This window comes from Danio aesculapii, chromosome 5 (assembly GCF_903798145.1).
Source record: "Danio aesculapii chromosome 5, fDanAes4.1, whole genome shotgun sequence".
NCBI lineage: Eukaryota > Metazoa > Chordata > Actinopteri > Cypriniformes > Danionidae > Danio > Danio aesculapii.
The window spans coordinates 42,700,614-42,718,249 of record NC_079439.1 but is presented as its reverse complement, the minus strand read 5'-3'; the positions used below and the strand labels follow the sequence as shown (position 1 = coordinate 42,718,249).

Here is a 17,636-nt window from a genome sequence, read left to right as displayed (position 1 = left end):
TAGCCTCTCATTTCTCTTTTATCTGTTGAATGTTAACAGGTCAATGACAGGAGCAATTGGTATGCTTTTTGGTGATGGCTCCATCTTGTAATTCTTTTTAAAAGATTCAATTGGTACCTGTGTGTTTTATTTCGTTTTTTCCAAATCCTATTGTTTTGTAAGAAAATGTCTCATTTACATACATATAAAACAATCAGTCCTAGGGAATACGAAGTCATTTGTTTAAATGATTTAACTGGATCATTAGGGCAGTTCTGATGCAAATAGCATTAAGATCTTTTATAAGCATACATGATGAGTCATCACAATTTCTGGCCTTCCTTTAGCAATAAGCCAAGTTCTGATTATCTGACAATATTCTTATTAAGTGCATGTAATTTAATAAACTTTTATGAATCCAAAATTAAGCTCTTCCTCAGAAGCACTTATTTTTATCAGTCCCATAACTTATAAATGATTCATGTTTTCAGAAGGACTGATAAAAAAAGTTGTGAGCATAGAGCCAGCCAATCAGATTAGAGCTTGCCAATGCTCATGCGGCCTTTTCAGTTTGTACATAATGTGACAGAAGCTTCAGATGAATCAGATGATTACAGAAACAACACAGTGTACCCTCCACTCCCAATAGCACATCGTTACTTCTTTAGATTCTCGATTTGCACAACTTTGTGAATTCAAACCCCCCCCCCAAACCTCCCACCCCACACACACAATTTCATAAGCTCATTTTATTGATTTATATAGTTAATCTGTAATCAAGAATGTGCTATACATTCAAATTTTATTCTGTATAATAAATCTTTATCAGTTGCTCCTTGGTCATCACTAGCAAGTTTATGGCCCTATCGCTTCTAACAGTTTTAAGAAAAAGCCAACAATCTCCTCTATATGATACTGTATGCATAAGCTGATAAATATATGATGCAGCATCTGTCAGTTTGGACCTTACTCTATACATCCTCTCAAAGGTCAGATTTGGAAACAGACTAGAAGCTACTAACTGTAATCCCGGACCAGCGTCCTGCTAAGACACATCTTTGATGGATGTGCAGTATGCATGCTTTCACATTAAATTATTGATGGAAAACAAACGCACATGCAGAAACCGTCCTGGGCCCGCGATGTATAATTCATAGGACTCTACTTGAGTGACTATGAAGATTTGCTGTGTTTTTCACTTGTAATTAAAGAGGGAAATGTGAGTGCTGAGCAGTTTTCAGCCTAATCCCTTAATTGCACTATGGGGGTTAGCCATTAAAGTGTCTTAAATTCTGTCAAACAACCCGCATTCCCTTTTTTTCTTTCTCTTAGCCGTGCATGAATGAGGTCAGTCTGTGGCTCTGGCGAACTGAAATTCATTCATGCCGAAGGTACAATTATCAGAAGCAGATGTCAGGATATAACAAAAAATGTCTTACACAGTTGCCAGTTTACATTCAATACTTTCAATAAAAGGTCATTCAGAGCTTATTTTGCAATCTTCTAGTCCTCAGATCACATGGTAAACACAATGGTGAAGGACGGTTGGTGGACCATCCCCACATTCTCCATTGTGGCGCGTCACCATCCACATGAAAAGCAGAAGCTGCGGTTTCTGAACCTGAATTGCATGATATGAGGGCTACTGACCCAATCTGCACATGTGAAAATGTAAACTGAACAGAATAGGGAGGGATCTCTTTCGACTGTAAATTATAGACGGATAGTTGGATGTCAATCTTGACTTTGATCCACACATGCTAGAAAACTGTGAAGGCAGGAGAAAGTGGTTTTCAGGTTGACGGCAGGCAGCTTCTCTAAATCATGAGAGTCTTTAAATGACAAAAGAGTGCCTGAACCTAGTGGGAATGTTTCTGGTGGTCAAGATTAATGTGTGAGAGAACAGCAGACAGCTCTGTGCAGAAGTCATCCCTTGGGAATGTAGCTGGTATTCAGGATTTGGTTTGATTTATTTAGGATAAAGTAATGGACATATTCACATATCAGCGGTAATATTCGTCCATCCAGTATTTCATATCAGGTTAAAGCTAATGGGAAATAAATTTATTTAAATACTGTTTAGTTTTTTGTAAATTTTTAACTCTTTATTTTCATTTACATTGAAAAAACCTACACACACACAGTACCGCCTACAAGGAGAGGGACCATATATCAAAGTTCTCTTGGAAGCACTCGATCACAGTGAATTTCACTACAAAAAGGACTTCCCACCCAACTAATATTGATCAAAATGTTTGTGGACGATTTATATAAAATAAAATAAAAGGCACATTGTACATGAATAACATTTACAATCATAATGGAACTGGCTGAGACGCAAATTAAAAATGAAAGCAAGGTATACATGAACAATGAGACCAAAAGAGACATTATAAAATAATTTGAAATTAAAAATTAAATAAAATAAATTTGAGCATGTTATTTAGAGTAATGGTATTATTTTATCAGTCTGCTGTGACGTCTTCTGATAATGCAGAGACTAATTCATTCATTTTCTTTTTGGCTTAGTCCCTTTATTAATCCGGGGTCACCACAGCCTCGGTCAAGCCACAACCCATCTCTGGGAAACACCCATACACACTCACTCCCTCAAACTCATACACTACGGACAATTTAACCTACCCAATTCACCTGTACCGCATGTCTTTGGACTGTGGGGGAAACCAGAGCACCCGGAGGAAACCCACGCGAATGCAGGGAGAACATGCAAACTAAAAAAGTTTTATTAAATCACAGAACAATAATTAACATTAATGTTAAGGGAGGACTGTATTTGATCAATAATAGCTACTGAAAATGTGGTTTAGCTCTTGCAGTCATTAGAAAAGTAGCTTAGAAAAACATTGTCAACATTTTGTCATGCTACTAACAAATACTTTAGTAGTTTTTTTAGTCATGTTTTGGTGTACGTACAACCATGTCAAATTAAATATAGATGTGATGACATTATGTATTTCAGTTTAACGGTGCAGTTTTAAGAGATGCAGAAGATATTTATCAACTACAATAATATTTTAAGTTGATGTAATTAAGTATGGCTCTAATTTTGCAAAAAAAAAAAAAAAAGTGGTGGTTTTGAATGTTTTGAACTACTGACAATGGGATTTATGCACACAGACTTTTAATTTCAGTCAGCCAACCTCAGGGCTTCCGGTTAATTGTCATCCCATACAAAATTGCAGCGTTTAAGGTCTGAAACAAAAATCTTCACAGCCTGGCTGAGATGCAATATAAAGTGGGTATCAGACCAAACAAGAAGCACTGCATTAAATTATATTTTTACACACCATGTTTTTAAACTATGGAAATTAATTTTACCCCAGTATTTTTAATGGAATTTCTGTGCTAGCCTGCTGCTAATGACGCCGCCTCCGTTTGAATGGTCTTTCGTCTCTTTGGATGCTTAAGACTATTTATCTCATTATATTTGAATTTTATTACAACATCGATTGAAAATATAGTCACATTAAGCTTCACAGGAAGTTTGTCATTGACTGGAAAACACTAGCTGTGCATATAGCCCATTTATTTATCCATGACAGACCTCGACTTCCCTCGTGCACAAAAGCACACACAGCAAAACGTTGCTCAGTGATATAGTTATCAAACAAATCCCAGAAAAAAAATTTATATCAATTTTTGTCAGTATTGCAGACCGTTAGTTGCGACACACAGATTTTTGTATTCCCACAGCAGTGCCGTACACGGTGACACTGACAATCTGATTTAGTCTGGTCCACGCTCACCACAGAAGGGCCTTTCTCACACCTCCCTCACAGGGCCACACTGCACCGGCCCTGTAAAATAACACTTAGCTCTGCCAGTACACGCTCAACTCACTGCCACTTAATCCAGTCCGTCAGCTCAAGTACCCGGGCAAATCCCATTAGGAGGAACTCCATCAAGGAAAGACAAAGATCAGCTCTTCATATTAGCTTACACATCTCATTATGTCAGCTGAGCTCACTGCAGAGCGGCGCACAGTTGAGGACCAATGTGTGTGTCTGTGCGCGCTTGTGTGTGTGTGTGTGTGTGTGTGTGTGTGTGTGTGTGTGTGTGTGTGTGTGTGTGTGTGTGTGTGTGTGTGAAGGAATGGAAGCAGCACTGGCAGTCGGCCAGTTTGGACTAGTGCCAACGTGACCAGTCGTGTTGTTCTCTAATTAACTCCTGCTCCCTTGCGCCTGAGCTTCTCACACACACTCATATTCAAACACACACAGACACATTAAGCCCAGCAGTTTCCCAGGAGCTCCGGGACACAGTGCACACGCGCACAGACACACTTGTACAGCTATCTTTATGGGGACTTCCCATAGACGTCATGATTTTTATACTGTACAGACTGAATATTCTGTACCCCAACCCTCCCTTTCTCCATTCTTACATTTTCAAAGTACTTCATTCTGTGTGATTTATGAGCTGTTTCCCCATGAGGACTAAATGTCAAACTTTACTAGTATTGCTATTCTTGTGGGGACATAGGGTCGTTCTGTAGGAATACAAGGCACACGTTTGCACACACACACTGTCAGCACTACACACAATGAGGAGCCTCTTGTGATCGATCCTGTTGTCATGGGTTTTATTTTTTCACAGTAGTGATGCTTGGTTAATTAGCAGTTTGTTAGCACAGGTGGTGAGGGCTATCTTTGGAATTATTTGTTTATCCAATTTTTTGTTTTGATTTATAAATATTAATATATTGATATATTATGATATATTAAATATATCATGTAATTATATTATGAATATTATTCCATACTTCTTTTATATTAAATATAAAATCTCTATAAATCATATAAAAATAAAAAATTCTGTTTATTTTATTATTTATCTATTTTTTTTTTTAAAGAAACGAATTCTGTGCTTCTAGGCATATTTCAACTGTACATGAGGGAAAATATCATTATCACTAAATAAACCCAGACAGAGTGGTCAGATCATTGTGAAGAGGTTTATTTCGCTATAATGATCAAATTACTTTATACGATCTTGCTTTTGGTGCAGTTGTTTACCAAATGAATGAATAAATGGATGTGAGATATCGATTTTTATTTGAAGTATTTTATAATGTGGGAATAAAGAGACTGCAGAGTGCTTTGCGAGCAATGAAACTTGGCCAGTGTAGGAAGTTATTTGTCAGGGTAAGACAGCCAATTACACAGTTTAGCATGAAACTTCTCAATACGCAGGCCACACAAGATGACTTAAAATGATGGAAAGTAAAGACAAACCAAGCACTGAAAAGAGCTAAAACATACAATAAAGAACGAAAATTAGCTCAAATCAAGATGTTTTAATTTGCCTCAACAACTTCTTTAGACATAGAAAGTCTGACTGTCTTAAACTATATATATATATATATATATATATATATATATATATATATATATATATATTGAATATATATATATATATATATATATATATATATATATATATATATATATATATATATATATATATATATATATATATATATTGAATATATATATATATATATATATATATATATATATATATATATATATATATATATATATATATTGAATATATATATATATATATATATATATATATATTCAATTCAATTCACCTTTATTTGTATGGCGCTTATACAATGTAGATTGTGTCAAAGCAGCTTCACATAAAAGGTCACAGTAAATAGGAACAGTGTAGTGTTTAACAGTTTGTAGTGTTTAAGTTCAGTTCAGTTGAGCTCAGTTCAGTGTGGTTTAAAAATCACTACTGAGAGTCCAAATACTGAAGAGCAAATCCAACGATGCACAGCTCTACAGATCCCAAACCATGCAAGCCAGTGGCGACAGCGGAGAGGGAAAAAAAACTTCACTAAAGGCGGAAGTGAAGAAAAAAAACCTTGAGAGAAACCAGGCTCAGTTGGGCACGACCATTTTAATTTCTCCGCTGGCCAAACGTCTTGTGCAGAGCTGCAGTCTCAGTGGCGGAGGCTGGAAGCTGGCCTCAGCGAAGACTCGTCTGTCTCTGGAGCGTCACAGGAATCAGTCTCATGTTCTCCACTCTTCCAGAATTATTAGACCCCCTGTTCATTTTTTCCCCAATTACTGATTTTTTAAACACATTTCTAAACATAATAGTTTTAATAACTCATCTCTAATAACTGATTTATTTTATCTTTGCCATGATGACAGTATTAACTAGGCCGTTAGGGTAATTAGACATGTTATTGTATAATGATGGTTTGTTCGGTAGACTATCAAAAAAAAATAGCTTAAAGGGGCTAAAATTAGCTTAAATTTTGATCTTACAATGTTTTTAAAAAAAATTAAAAACTAGCCAAAATAAAAACAAAGAAGACTTTTTCCAGAAGAAAAAATATTATCAGACATACTGTGAGAATTTACTTGCTCTGTTAAACATGATTTGGGGGGCTTTGATAAAATCTAGGGGGAGGGCGCTAAAAATTCTGACTTCAACTGTATGTGCTTCAACTGTATGTATATATATATATATATAAAATTTAATACAAAAAATAATTAACAAATTTAATATGAAACTAAAAATAACACTTAGAGGTTCTATATATTTACTGGTGCTGGACAAAGTGAAACAAAATCGCGATTAATCTCATCCAAAATACAAGGTTGTTTTGACATAATATATACTACCTGATAATAGTCTCGTCGTCGATTCAAGTTGCAAGAGCAACAAATAATAACTTGACTTCTTGTTAATCATTTGGAAAAGTGACAGAAGGCCGATTTTTTTCATCACAAATACTGCAGAAGACCTATTGGGACCACATGAACACAAGATTCTCACAGAAATCAGTCAAGTTTGGTGAAGGAACATCATGGTTTGGGGTTACATTCAGTATGGGGGCGTGAAAGAGATCTGCAGGGTGGATGGCAACATCAACAGCCTGAGGTATCAAGACATTTGTGCTGCCCATTACATTACAAACCACAGGAGAGGGCAAATTCTTCAGCAGGATAGCGCTCCTTCTCATAGTTCAGCCTCCACATCAAAGTTCCTGAAAGCAAAGAAGGCCAAGGTGCTCCAGGATTGGCCATCCCAGTCACCAGACATGAACATTATTGAGCATGTCTGGGGTAAGATGAAGGAGGAGATATTGGAGATGAATCCTAAGAACTCTGGGAGTCCTGCAAGAACGCTTTCTTTGCCTATATATTTATTTATTTATATTTATACATTTGAATATGAAAAAAATGTGTTGTATAGATTTGTTTTTATGTATGTGTACGTATTACATATACATAATAAATATATTTAATACAGTCTTGTGTCAAAACAAGCCTTTATTTTGGATTCGATTAATCTCTATTAATCTTAGCCCAGCACTAATATTTACTGTTATTCCAGTTATTTTACTTTGTCTCAGTTTTTTCTAAATAATAATACCTTGCATTTTTGCCTTTCATCTATGCTGTTTGGCAGACTTTGAATGCACACACCCACGAGTATAACACCGGGAGTGTATTATTTGCAGGGTCACAAAGGTTATGAGGTATAGAAGTAAAAGCATTTCCAAACTTTAAGGTCAACAGTCAGTCCCTCTGTTGAGCCTCCAGGTATTAGTATGACAAGCAGCAGCTCTAGACTGCCTGAAGCTCCACTTTAACTGGGTTCAAAGTCATATCCCTACTCCCCCTCCACCGCCTTTTACAAAAAGTGTGGGGTGTGTGTGTGTGTGTGTGTTTTCAGTCACAAAGAATGTCACCCTGTCACAGGCCCACCTACCTGATTTGAGGATTGTGAAACAATGTCTATAGCATGACTGTTTGTATAAACATGAGAACATTTTTTTTTGTTTTTTTTTCTAGTCCCAGTCAGGGAATCGTTGTCCTTGTTTTGTCAGACCCATCAATGTCATCCAGCCCAAGTCTGGTTTTGTTCTGAAAATGCTGACAAAAATATCTTACTAGAAGTGAAACTTTTCAGTGCTGTGGGAAAATATATTGTATTGTCAAGAGCTCCCTCTACTGAAATCTCTGCGTGATACTGTCTTCAACATGCACACTGTAAACATATTGTCATATATTGAGAGCCTCATAAAAATACAAATGTTTGTGTTTTACAATTGTAACTAACTTATAACATATATATAACTCTTGTAAGTATATTTGAATGCCATATATTGTTTGTTTACAATCCTTTCAAAAATTACTCACATTCTTAGCATATTTCATTTCTTTTTTTTACCTTACACATTAAACCTATAGTTGCTGAAGCTTGAGTGAGGGTGTGATCACATAGTTACAGCACCCTCAAGGGCCTTGACATTAAAAACAGCTGTGTCATTTGAAACTATGACGAACTATTGAGACGCTTCATAATGAACACAAACACACTCGCGCACATAAACAACACATGCTCAGCAACTGAATCAAGAAAGTGTGAATGACTCTAGACTTCTGCGCACAGTGACATTTAAATCAATAAGCAGTTTAATTGAGACTGTTTACTTGGAAAAGAGCTTGGAAAATGTCATAGTTCAGTTTTTATTAGTAGTTTGAATTAGTTTTAAAGCTTTTTGTGTGTGTTTTGTCTTTGGTTTTTTTGTTTGTTTTACTGTTTTGTGTAATTTTTTTTTTTTATTTCTGTGTAGCCTTATTGTTTGTTCTCGATTTCATTTTTTTAAGTTAAACAAAATATTGAAACATTTCCTCGGCAACTAGCAGAGATAAAATAAGTTAGTTTTAGATAGTTTACTTTTTCAGTTAACATACAGCATTTTATATTTCTGTGTAGCCTCATTGTTATTTTATTTATAATTTTTTAGGTTAAACGAATTATTGAACTATTTCTTCGGCAACTAGTAGAGATTAAATAAGTTATGAGTTTAGATATTTTAGATTTTTCAGTTAACAAAAGTTAGAAAAACTGTTTGTTTATAAAATGATTTCAGTGAACTCAAATAACTCAGTTAATCCAATTATTAATTAAACTGTGGTTTTCAGCTGATCAGTGCAGTCATTGAACAGTGGAAAAATGTAAACACCTCTGGATATAATTTAACGAATCAATTTGACCATATAATCAGTGAATTCAGATTGTGACTCATTCCAATCACATCGAGATTTAAGCTTCATGCGAGTCTTGTTAGACGACATGCATCAGCGCTCTGCATTCCTGCAGTCATAATGCTGGGAACAGAACTAATATGACTGTAATGGACCACTCAGAGGTGAAGCAGAGCTCTAATGTATTTTCCATCTGTTAATATTTAATGCAATGATGTAGACGTCATTACGCTTTTGACTTAATTACCCCTCTACTGGTCACTCCAGCTTACTGATGACCTCGGTAGCTGACAGTGTCACAATTACATCAGCTCAGTCTTAATCAATGTCTAATTAACTTATATAACTGCAGGTGTTTGGATGGACAAATGAATATAAGATGAGCAACAACTCGCTTTTTATGTATTAAAATATCGATTTATATTTTCAGATAATTTTAGAATGTCCTAGGGCAGCACGGGGGCTCGGTGGTTAGCACTGTCACCTCAGCAAGAAGGTCATTGGTTCTAGTCCCAGCTGGACCAATTGGCATTTCTGTGTGGAGTTTGCATGTTCTCCCCGTGTTTCACGTGGGTTTTCTCCTGGTGCTCCGGTGTCCCCCACAATACATGCGGTATAGGAGCATTGAATAAACTAAACTGGCTGCAGTGTATGATTGAGAGTGTTTTCCAGTACTGTGTTTTAGCTGAAGGGCATCCGCTGTGTAAAACATATGCTGGAATACTTGGTGGTTCATTCCACTGTGGCGACCTCTGAAATAGAGACTAAGCCGAAGGAAAATGATTATAAGTCACAATATGCGCATCAAACACTTGACAAGAAACACCACAGCTTGAGGTATCACACACTGGACTGACCTTCTATACTTTATGGATAAAGTACATCCAGTAGGTTGTTTTTGCAGAATTAAGCCTGACAGTCTTATTTTGTGTAGAACTGAAGGGCTTTATTCTGCAGAAAAACTTAAAAATAGACATAAAACATTGATCTAAAACTTAATAATTTATTTATTAACTAATCCTTAATTAAATGCAAAGCTGACAGAAACGAAAACAGCTAATGGAGTATATACTAACCTGTGCACTTATTTAGTCACAAGATGGAGGCAAACAGTCAAAAACACAAAGTAGACAGAAACGAAACTGGCTGAATAAAGCATAGACTAATCTTTTAAAGTATTATTCACCAAACCATCAAAAACTGTGGCATGACAGACAAGCAGATACATATGAATGTGGATGCAAATGTATGGATTTAAATGTATTCACTGACGGTTAAGGTGATTTTGAAGTTCCCGAATGACCTGTGTTATTCAGTGGTTGTTATCTCGGATAAAATACCTTGGAATGTCGCAACTATCCAATCAAAATCGAGAATTCTAGACAGCCTTGTATTAAGCAAGTATAACATTATTTAATATGATACCATGCAGATTGTGCACTGTTGGTGCATTCAAGTCATAAATCAATAGTTATAAGTTGAAGTCGTACACAAATAGCACTACAAAGTCATCATTACAAATCTAAAACTCAAAATTCTCTTTAATTCCAGAGTTACTGAGTTAATGTCATTAGCTTCGTTTCCATCCACCTATTTTGATGTGCATTTTAGATATGCGCATAAAAATCAGTTGATGGAAACAGCAAGATGCGCATCAATTTTTATTATTTTTTTAATTGTTTGTTTATTGGTTTTAATGAACATACAAACATAAACAAAAAGAACAAAGGCAAGGGTATCAGTAGACAAGTATAGCAGCAAACGTCAGAGAAAAAAAAATCTAATTAAATAAATCAAATAAAAATAAATAAACATACAAACTGAATACAAAAATCGTGATACACAATTAAAGTTATGTTGTGATTGAATAAGGTCACGCATATTATGAAAATGCATCAGAAGTGTTCAGAGAGTCAGAGGTTCATTAGAGGCATCCATATTTTTTGAAAGGCATCCCCTTTGTTTTTTAAGTAGTATGTATATTGTTCCAAGAGCATTGTTTCATTCAAGAGTTGTACGAACAGTTCAAATGTTGGAGGTCTTTGTTGGTTCCAATTGAGCAAAATGCATTTTTTTAATAGAGATAATGCCGAGTCTCTTTATTCACCTTATTCTCCGCGTATGAGCGGGCGCAGCCATTTGAATCTTTTTGGCTCGAAACTTCCGGTCTCATTCACTTCCCTTCATTTTTAGAGGTTAAAAACAGCTCGTTCTGCTGCTTGATGTTGCAAACTGATCTTTTCTTATTGTATTATTCTACTTAGTCTGTATTGTCATGCAAACACTTGTTTGTAGAGCAAGTAGTTTGATCGTTTTCTGCCATTTATTATTTCTAGTCATTTCTCCCATAGGCAACTGAATCGGAAGTTCTAAAACAATCGCAAAAAGGAGCGCACTTCCGCATTGAAGAGGTCAATAGAAGTAGGATCAAGTGTCTTGTTCAGTTCTGTACCAAAGAGGTATAGTGTTGGTGTGTTGTCCAATGGGATTTGCAAAACTTTGGCTGTAAAGTCCTGTACTGCTTTCTTAATTTTGAAAATGTGCATAAAAAACACATTTGCGAAACTGAGTGGGATAAACTTTTTATTTGATAAGAAAAGATACGCAAAAACTATGATGGAAACACTTTTACCGAACAAATTCCAGCATGCGCATTAAAAAAGGTTATATGATTTTGTTATTAGAGATCATTGCTGTCGACATCATCTTCTGAGGCTCAAGTCATTTATTAAATAAGGAAAAGATTCGCGCAGCTTCTCCTACCACAAATTACATTTTTACTGTTGATAGTTGGCGCCAGTTAATTAGGAAATGACGATTTTGTTCTCTTTGACTCGTTGGATGGAAACGCTGCTGTATTCTCACGTCTTTTATGCAATATTCCTGTTTTGTGCATTAAGTTAATTCGCATTTTTGGATGGAAACATAGCATAGTGAAATTGAAGGATGTAACATTTGTCATGCGTTTACTAAAAAAACAACAACTTTTTGAATATGACAGGATTGTAATATAACAATATAAAAGTTTAAAATGATTAGCTTAAAGTGGCTTAAAGTAAATTATTTAACAAAAATGAAAATGCAAAACACGCCTAATGCAATTTTTTGTAACAATCATCAAAAGTGACTTAAATGCACTTGACATCATAATTACTATCTGTGAGGTACGAACTTCCCAGAAGGAAATAATGTGACGTGACATACGCTCACATAAAACAATATTTGACAGACATTTCACAGCATTGCACTTCTAGTCTGGTGTGTGACCCGCCTCAGAATGTTGCGCGACATCTCCATTTAAATCTCCATACATTCAGAGGAGCAGGGTTCTCATGTTACACACTCTTGTTCATCAGGATTTACATTCAGTCTTGCACGTTCATATCTTGTGCATCAGTATCTGCTCAACCATTTAGCATTGATGCGTTTGTTTAAACAATCTCAAACAGATTCAAATGTCGCTCTCGTTTCTATATGTTTCGAAAAGTATGACACATACAGACGTTAACAGATGTCATCTATATGCTGGTGACTTGACTGACTTTACAGCATTTCAGAGCTGGGTTCCTGATGAGAGATGTCATACTTCGACTGAAATGTGTTTTATTCGTGCTGCACGTCTCGGAAATGTCACACATGGGTAAAAGCCTGGTGTGTTGTATTCACACTTTAAACCCACTGTACCTTTTTCTCCGAGGCATTGATTGCATTGGTCCTTTAATATTGGTGACAGCTAATACACTCCTAAATGATCGGTTATTATCTCCGGGGCCTTGTTCCATGTGCCCCGCTGTTTCCAAAGGTCATCCCTCTGTCTTCCTGTATCGACCTGCTCGCCTGTTAACGTGGCCTAAGACTTATTGAAAGTGAAGGTTGAGGAGCATATTTCCATCAGGTTGCAGTCTTCTCCTTCACGAGACGGCTTTTAAAAGGCTCTTTTGAGCATGTCCATTCAGAGAGAGGGGACAGGATGAGAAAACATAATGGATATGCCAATACAGGCAAAAGCGCCCTTAAAATGCATGCGGTTTCCCACTGGTGTAAGTGTATCAGCGTCTAGGTTTAATACAATAAATTTAACGCTAGATTTGCTTTATTATGTGTGTGTCATAATCCGTAGCTTCATAAAAATGTGTCTTGTCTAGTTCTAGACAAGAAAAAAAATATTGTCTTGTTTATAGAAATCGTAAGTCAAAATTACTTGAGTTTTTCTTTGAAACAAGCTAAATAATCTGCGAATGGGTTTAATAAAATAATTCTGTTTTTATTTTGAAATAAGATTATTTGACTTACTTCATTGTCACATTATTAGGTTTTGACTTATAATTTAAAAAAACAAGCCAATATTGTTTTCCTTGTCTAGTAAATGCTTCTTGATTTAAGAGTTTTTAGATATTTAGACTTGAAACAAGACAACAGTGCTGTTCAAAATACTAACAAAGCATCATTTTTATCTTTCCACAGCTGTACGAACTGGACGATGATGAGAAAAGGAAGGAGTTTCTTGACGATCTCTTCAGTTTCATGCAGAAAAGAGGTGAGTCTTGTTTTGTGGAGCTGGTCAGATAGCAAATATCAGAAGCACACACCCTTTCACACCCACGCCGCAAAACCATATGTTGGTTTTAGATGGGGATGTTTAGATAAGGGCAATTATTGGATTTGTGGATGCTTTTTTAGTCAGGTGAAATTGTGTTCATCAAATAACCAAAGAAGCATTTTTAACTCTCAGTTCATGTTTGAATTTTGGGTGTGTTTTTTTTAATGGTGTGGGTGAAAATGACCAGTTAAGATGAAACAGGATATACTGTCTTCACTTGACTTGTCAGTTTTACCCACACCATAAAAACACATTTGACATTAATACTTTTCACACATTGCACAAATAAACATTAGAACATACACACTGCAAAAATAGTTTTTCTTATTTTGAGTTTTTGTCTAGTTTCTAGTCCAAATATCTAAAAATTCTTAAATTAAGAAGCATTTTCTAGACAAGCAAAGAACACTGTCTTGTTTTCAGAAACAATATGGCAAAATTAAGTGAGTTTTTCCTTAAAACAAGTAAAGTAATCTGCCTATTGGCTTAGTCAAATATTTTTTTCAACGCTAAAACAAGTCAATTTTGTTTACCTCATTGGCAGATTATTTTGATTCAAGAATGTTTTGATATTGGGACTAGAAACAAGACAAAAACTAGCATTTTTTTTTGCAGTGTATGATTTTTTAAAATTGTATGATATTAAATTTTCTTTTTTTTAAATAAACAGCATTGTAACTGTAACATTTTTTACATTTTTATTTTATTATTACTGTGTATTTACATTTTTAAAATTATATTATTTTATTATTAGTTTTTATTAGTACTTTTTAAAATGATTATTATTATTTTTACTATGATTAAACCAGAATTGTATGCCTTGAAAAGCAGTGTACATTTCTTTTGGCAACATTGTCTGCTAAATGCATAAATGTAGTTAGCTGCTAAGGACAGTTCGCAGTTGTTGTTGTAGTTTTACTGTATGGCCTAAATTGTGACTAGGATTTATTTATTTTTATTATTCAGGGGGGTTGGGGGGTTCTTCGGGTGGTTCGGAAGACACACCCCTCACTGACAAAGGTCCATAATTTGTCCCATACATGAGCTTATTTGTCCTATTTTGACTGCTATGCCATCATGGTGAAAATAACCCATCGAACAATGCTTTAAGACCAAGCGGAATCCTCTGTTGGCTGTCGATTTGGTGTGACTTCTGCTAATCAGTTTTGGCCAGTGCTAACAATTATTTTTCATGAGTCCAACATCCAGCTGTACAAGAAAACCTACAATCTGATGTAAGAGAAGTCTTCTTTCTACTGTATTGTTTTAAAATAAAGAAAACATTTTACAAGTAGCTTTTATTGTAAATCTTGGACCTTGTTCTTGAAACAAAAAAATGACTAATCAAAACGAGTGACGCACCAAAAGTGGCCCATAATAAAATTGATTTGGATACTATTTTGGCTAAAATAGTCACAAAGTGTAGTTTGATGACTATCCAACAAGCTAATTCAGAATAGTGTCACTAAAATGCAGTATTTAAAAGTCATAATTCAACCGAAAATGAGGCATATAATTGCAAAAAGGTCCACTTTTTGAGAAAATAGAACCACCTCTTTCACCAGGCTGGCTACGGGTCTGGTATTAGTATTTTTCTGATGCAGGTGTTGTGTTAAAGCAGGTCAAATTGACCTGTAGCATAATATAAGAGTTAAACAGTTTATTCTAAAACAAGCATCTCCTGTCATCTGAACAACTGCAATAATTCGATTTGTGTATAAATGTGTGGCACCTGTGTTGGAAAACAAAGCATCATAAATGCCCAACCACCCATCTGCCGTCTCACCAACAATAGAATTGCAGGCTTTATTGTTTTGGTAAAGGCTGAGAATGTGTAGATACTATTGTGATAGGCTTTTCCAGGTTTCCTGCTTGACCCGTCCAGTTCTCTGAAGTGTTGCTGCCACCGTGGTGTGTTTGTGCCCCTGATGCTATCTAAAACAACGGCTTCTGCTGTTTGTATTATAATTACTCTCAGATTATGTGAAAACATCCCTGAGGGGATGACCTTGCCACAGTGGGGAAGGCAGCATCCTGGTATTATGTTAGCATAATGAATTTTCAGCTTTATTGAAGAGGGAGGTACATCATCTGAGAGCTTTTTCCCACCAAGGTGCTTCAGCAGACACCAGCCCTCCATATTTTATAGCGGAAATAGAGGAACTTTAAAGGCCTTGCATAATATGAGGAAGTTTGCAGCCTTTGAAGACTTTCCAAGGCAGATATTTTAAGCTCTTGTGGCTGTTTTTGTCACTAATGTGGCTTTGTTTTGGTAATACAGTATGGTGTATTTTAACCGTATGATCATTATTTAACCATATAATTCAATCCACATGTGCTGTAATTTGATGTAGCTGTACAAACATAGTAAAGTTAAGGTTAAATGTTTAATGTCAGATGTGTCTACGACCCCAGACCTGTCTGACAATAAAGTGCTATATCATATCATTTACCGTATTTTACATGCATATAATAATAATAATGATAATATGAAGAATTGAACAATAGAAGCCTAACCTAATCTGAAATAAAACATTTATTTACATTTTTTATAATAGAGTTTTTTCCTACATTTTGGAGATAAAACGATTATTGCATCATGTCTCTCCCCTTTCCAGCAGCCTGCAATCATTCCTTCGCAAAGCCAAATTTCAGTAAAATCATGTAACGTGACATTTGCCACATGGGGCGTGCTTGATTTATGGAAGTGCATTCATTTTCTTTATGTTTTTACAGGCGTGAATAGCAGCTTGTGCTGTTGTGCCTCAGAGATGAGCAGAACACACACATGTAAAGTCATCTTTTAGCTGAAGTTCTGCTCCCAGATGGTCAGAAACGTGCAGAAAACCTGCAGCACTTAGTGATTATTCACATAAACACTCCTTTGTTATGCAATGAAAGAACAAAAAGTTGAGAATGAATATATACATAAATTGGATCTGTGTGGCTCTTATTTCCTGGTACTAACATTATTAATCAAACAACAAAAGACAAGGTTAAATTCACTCTCTGCTCTTGACTGGAGGACCGTTGGAACTTTAATAAGAAACTAATCAAGTTTAATTCTCACAGTGTAGACTATGCTCACTATGCTTTTTCATTTTTATATTTTAATTCTTTTGTTTGTTTTTAATATATTTTTTAAGACTTCTGTTTGGTTTTCTTAGTTCGAATTTGGTAAAACATCTTCTGTGGTATTATGAAGTAAGGCATTTCTTAATTTCTAAAATGTATTGGCGTGATAGCAAACATTTTTTTCAGAAAATGTATATTATAATGTAGTTATAATAAGGCAAAATTATTAGATATTTTTATTCTTTTTTAAATATTTCCCAAGTGATGTTTAATGGAACATGGAAAGTTTCACAGTATTTCCTACAACATTTTTTTCTTCTGGAGAAAGTCTTATTTCTTGTAGTTTGTATGAAATAAAAGCATTAAAAAATATTTTTATTTCAGTTTCAGTTGTTAATTTCAACTTGCCTAGTTTACCTAATTAACCTACTTAAGCTCTTAAAAATGAACCTTAAGCACCTATTGCAAAATAACTAAAATATTATGTACTGTCATATGTTTAAAAATGTGTTGAAAAAAATCTTGTTCTTGATAAAAGAGCACTCTGGAAATATTTTTACTGCAACTGTATGCATTTTAAAAATTGACCAAAATAATTGCGTATATTTATATATATATATATATATATATATATATATATATATATATTTTTTTTTTTTTTTTTTTTTTTTTTGCACAATATATTTCAGCATTGATATATTGCTGTGTGCAATCAGCAATAGTCACCCCTCAGGATCTGCATTGTTGAGTTAGGATTGTAATTAAGTCGAAAACAGAATACAAGCAAAGTTTAATCCTAATGGAGTGCATGGTTTGAAAGGTTTGTTTCTGTTTGACTTTCTTCTAATGAATTAGTTTATTCTTGTAATTTGTTTATTATATGTTATGCAGTTGAACTCCCTATCAATGTAAAATTATGAATTCTTCCCCAATGGAGT

At 35.0% G+C, this 17,636-nt stretch overlaps 1 protein-coding gene across 2 annotated transcripts in view; it reads left to right on the top strand.

Moving 5' to 3' along the window:
• arid3c (AT rich interactive domain 3C (BRIGHT-like)) overlaps window positions 1-17,636 on the top strand; it is a 110,210-nt gene that overhangs the window by 56,903 nt on the left and 35,671 nt on the right. For both annotated transcript variants that reach the window (XM_056458261.1, XM_056458259.1), the window contains one exon: window positions 13,488-13,560. In XM_056458261.1, the coding sequence (XP_056314236.1) occupies window positions 13,488-13,560 (73 nt within the window). The remainder of the gene's footprint in view (window positions 1-13,487; window positions 13,561-17,636) is intronic.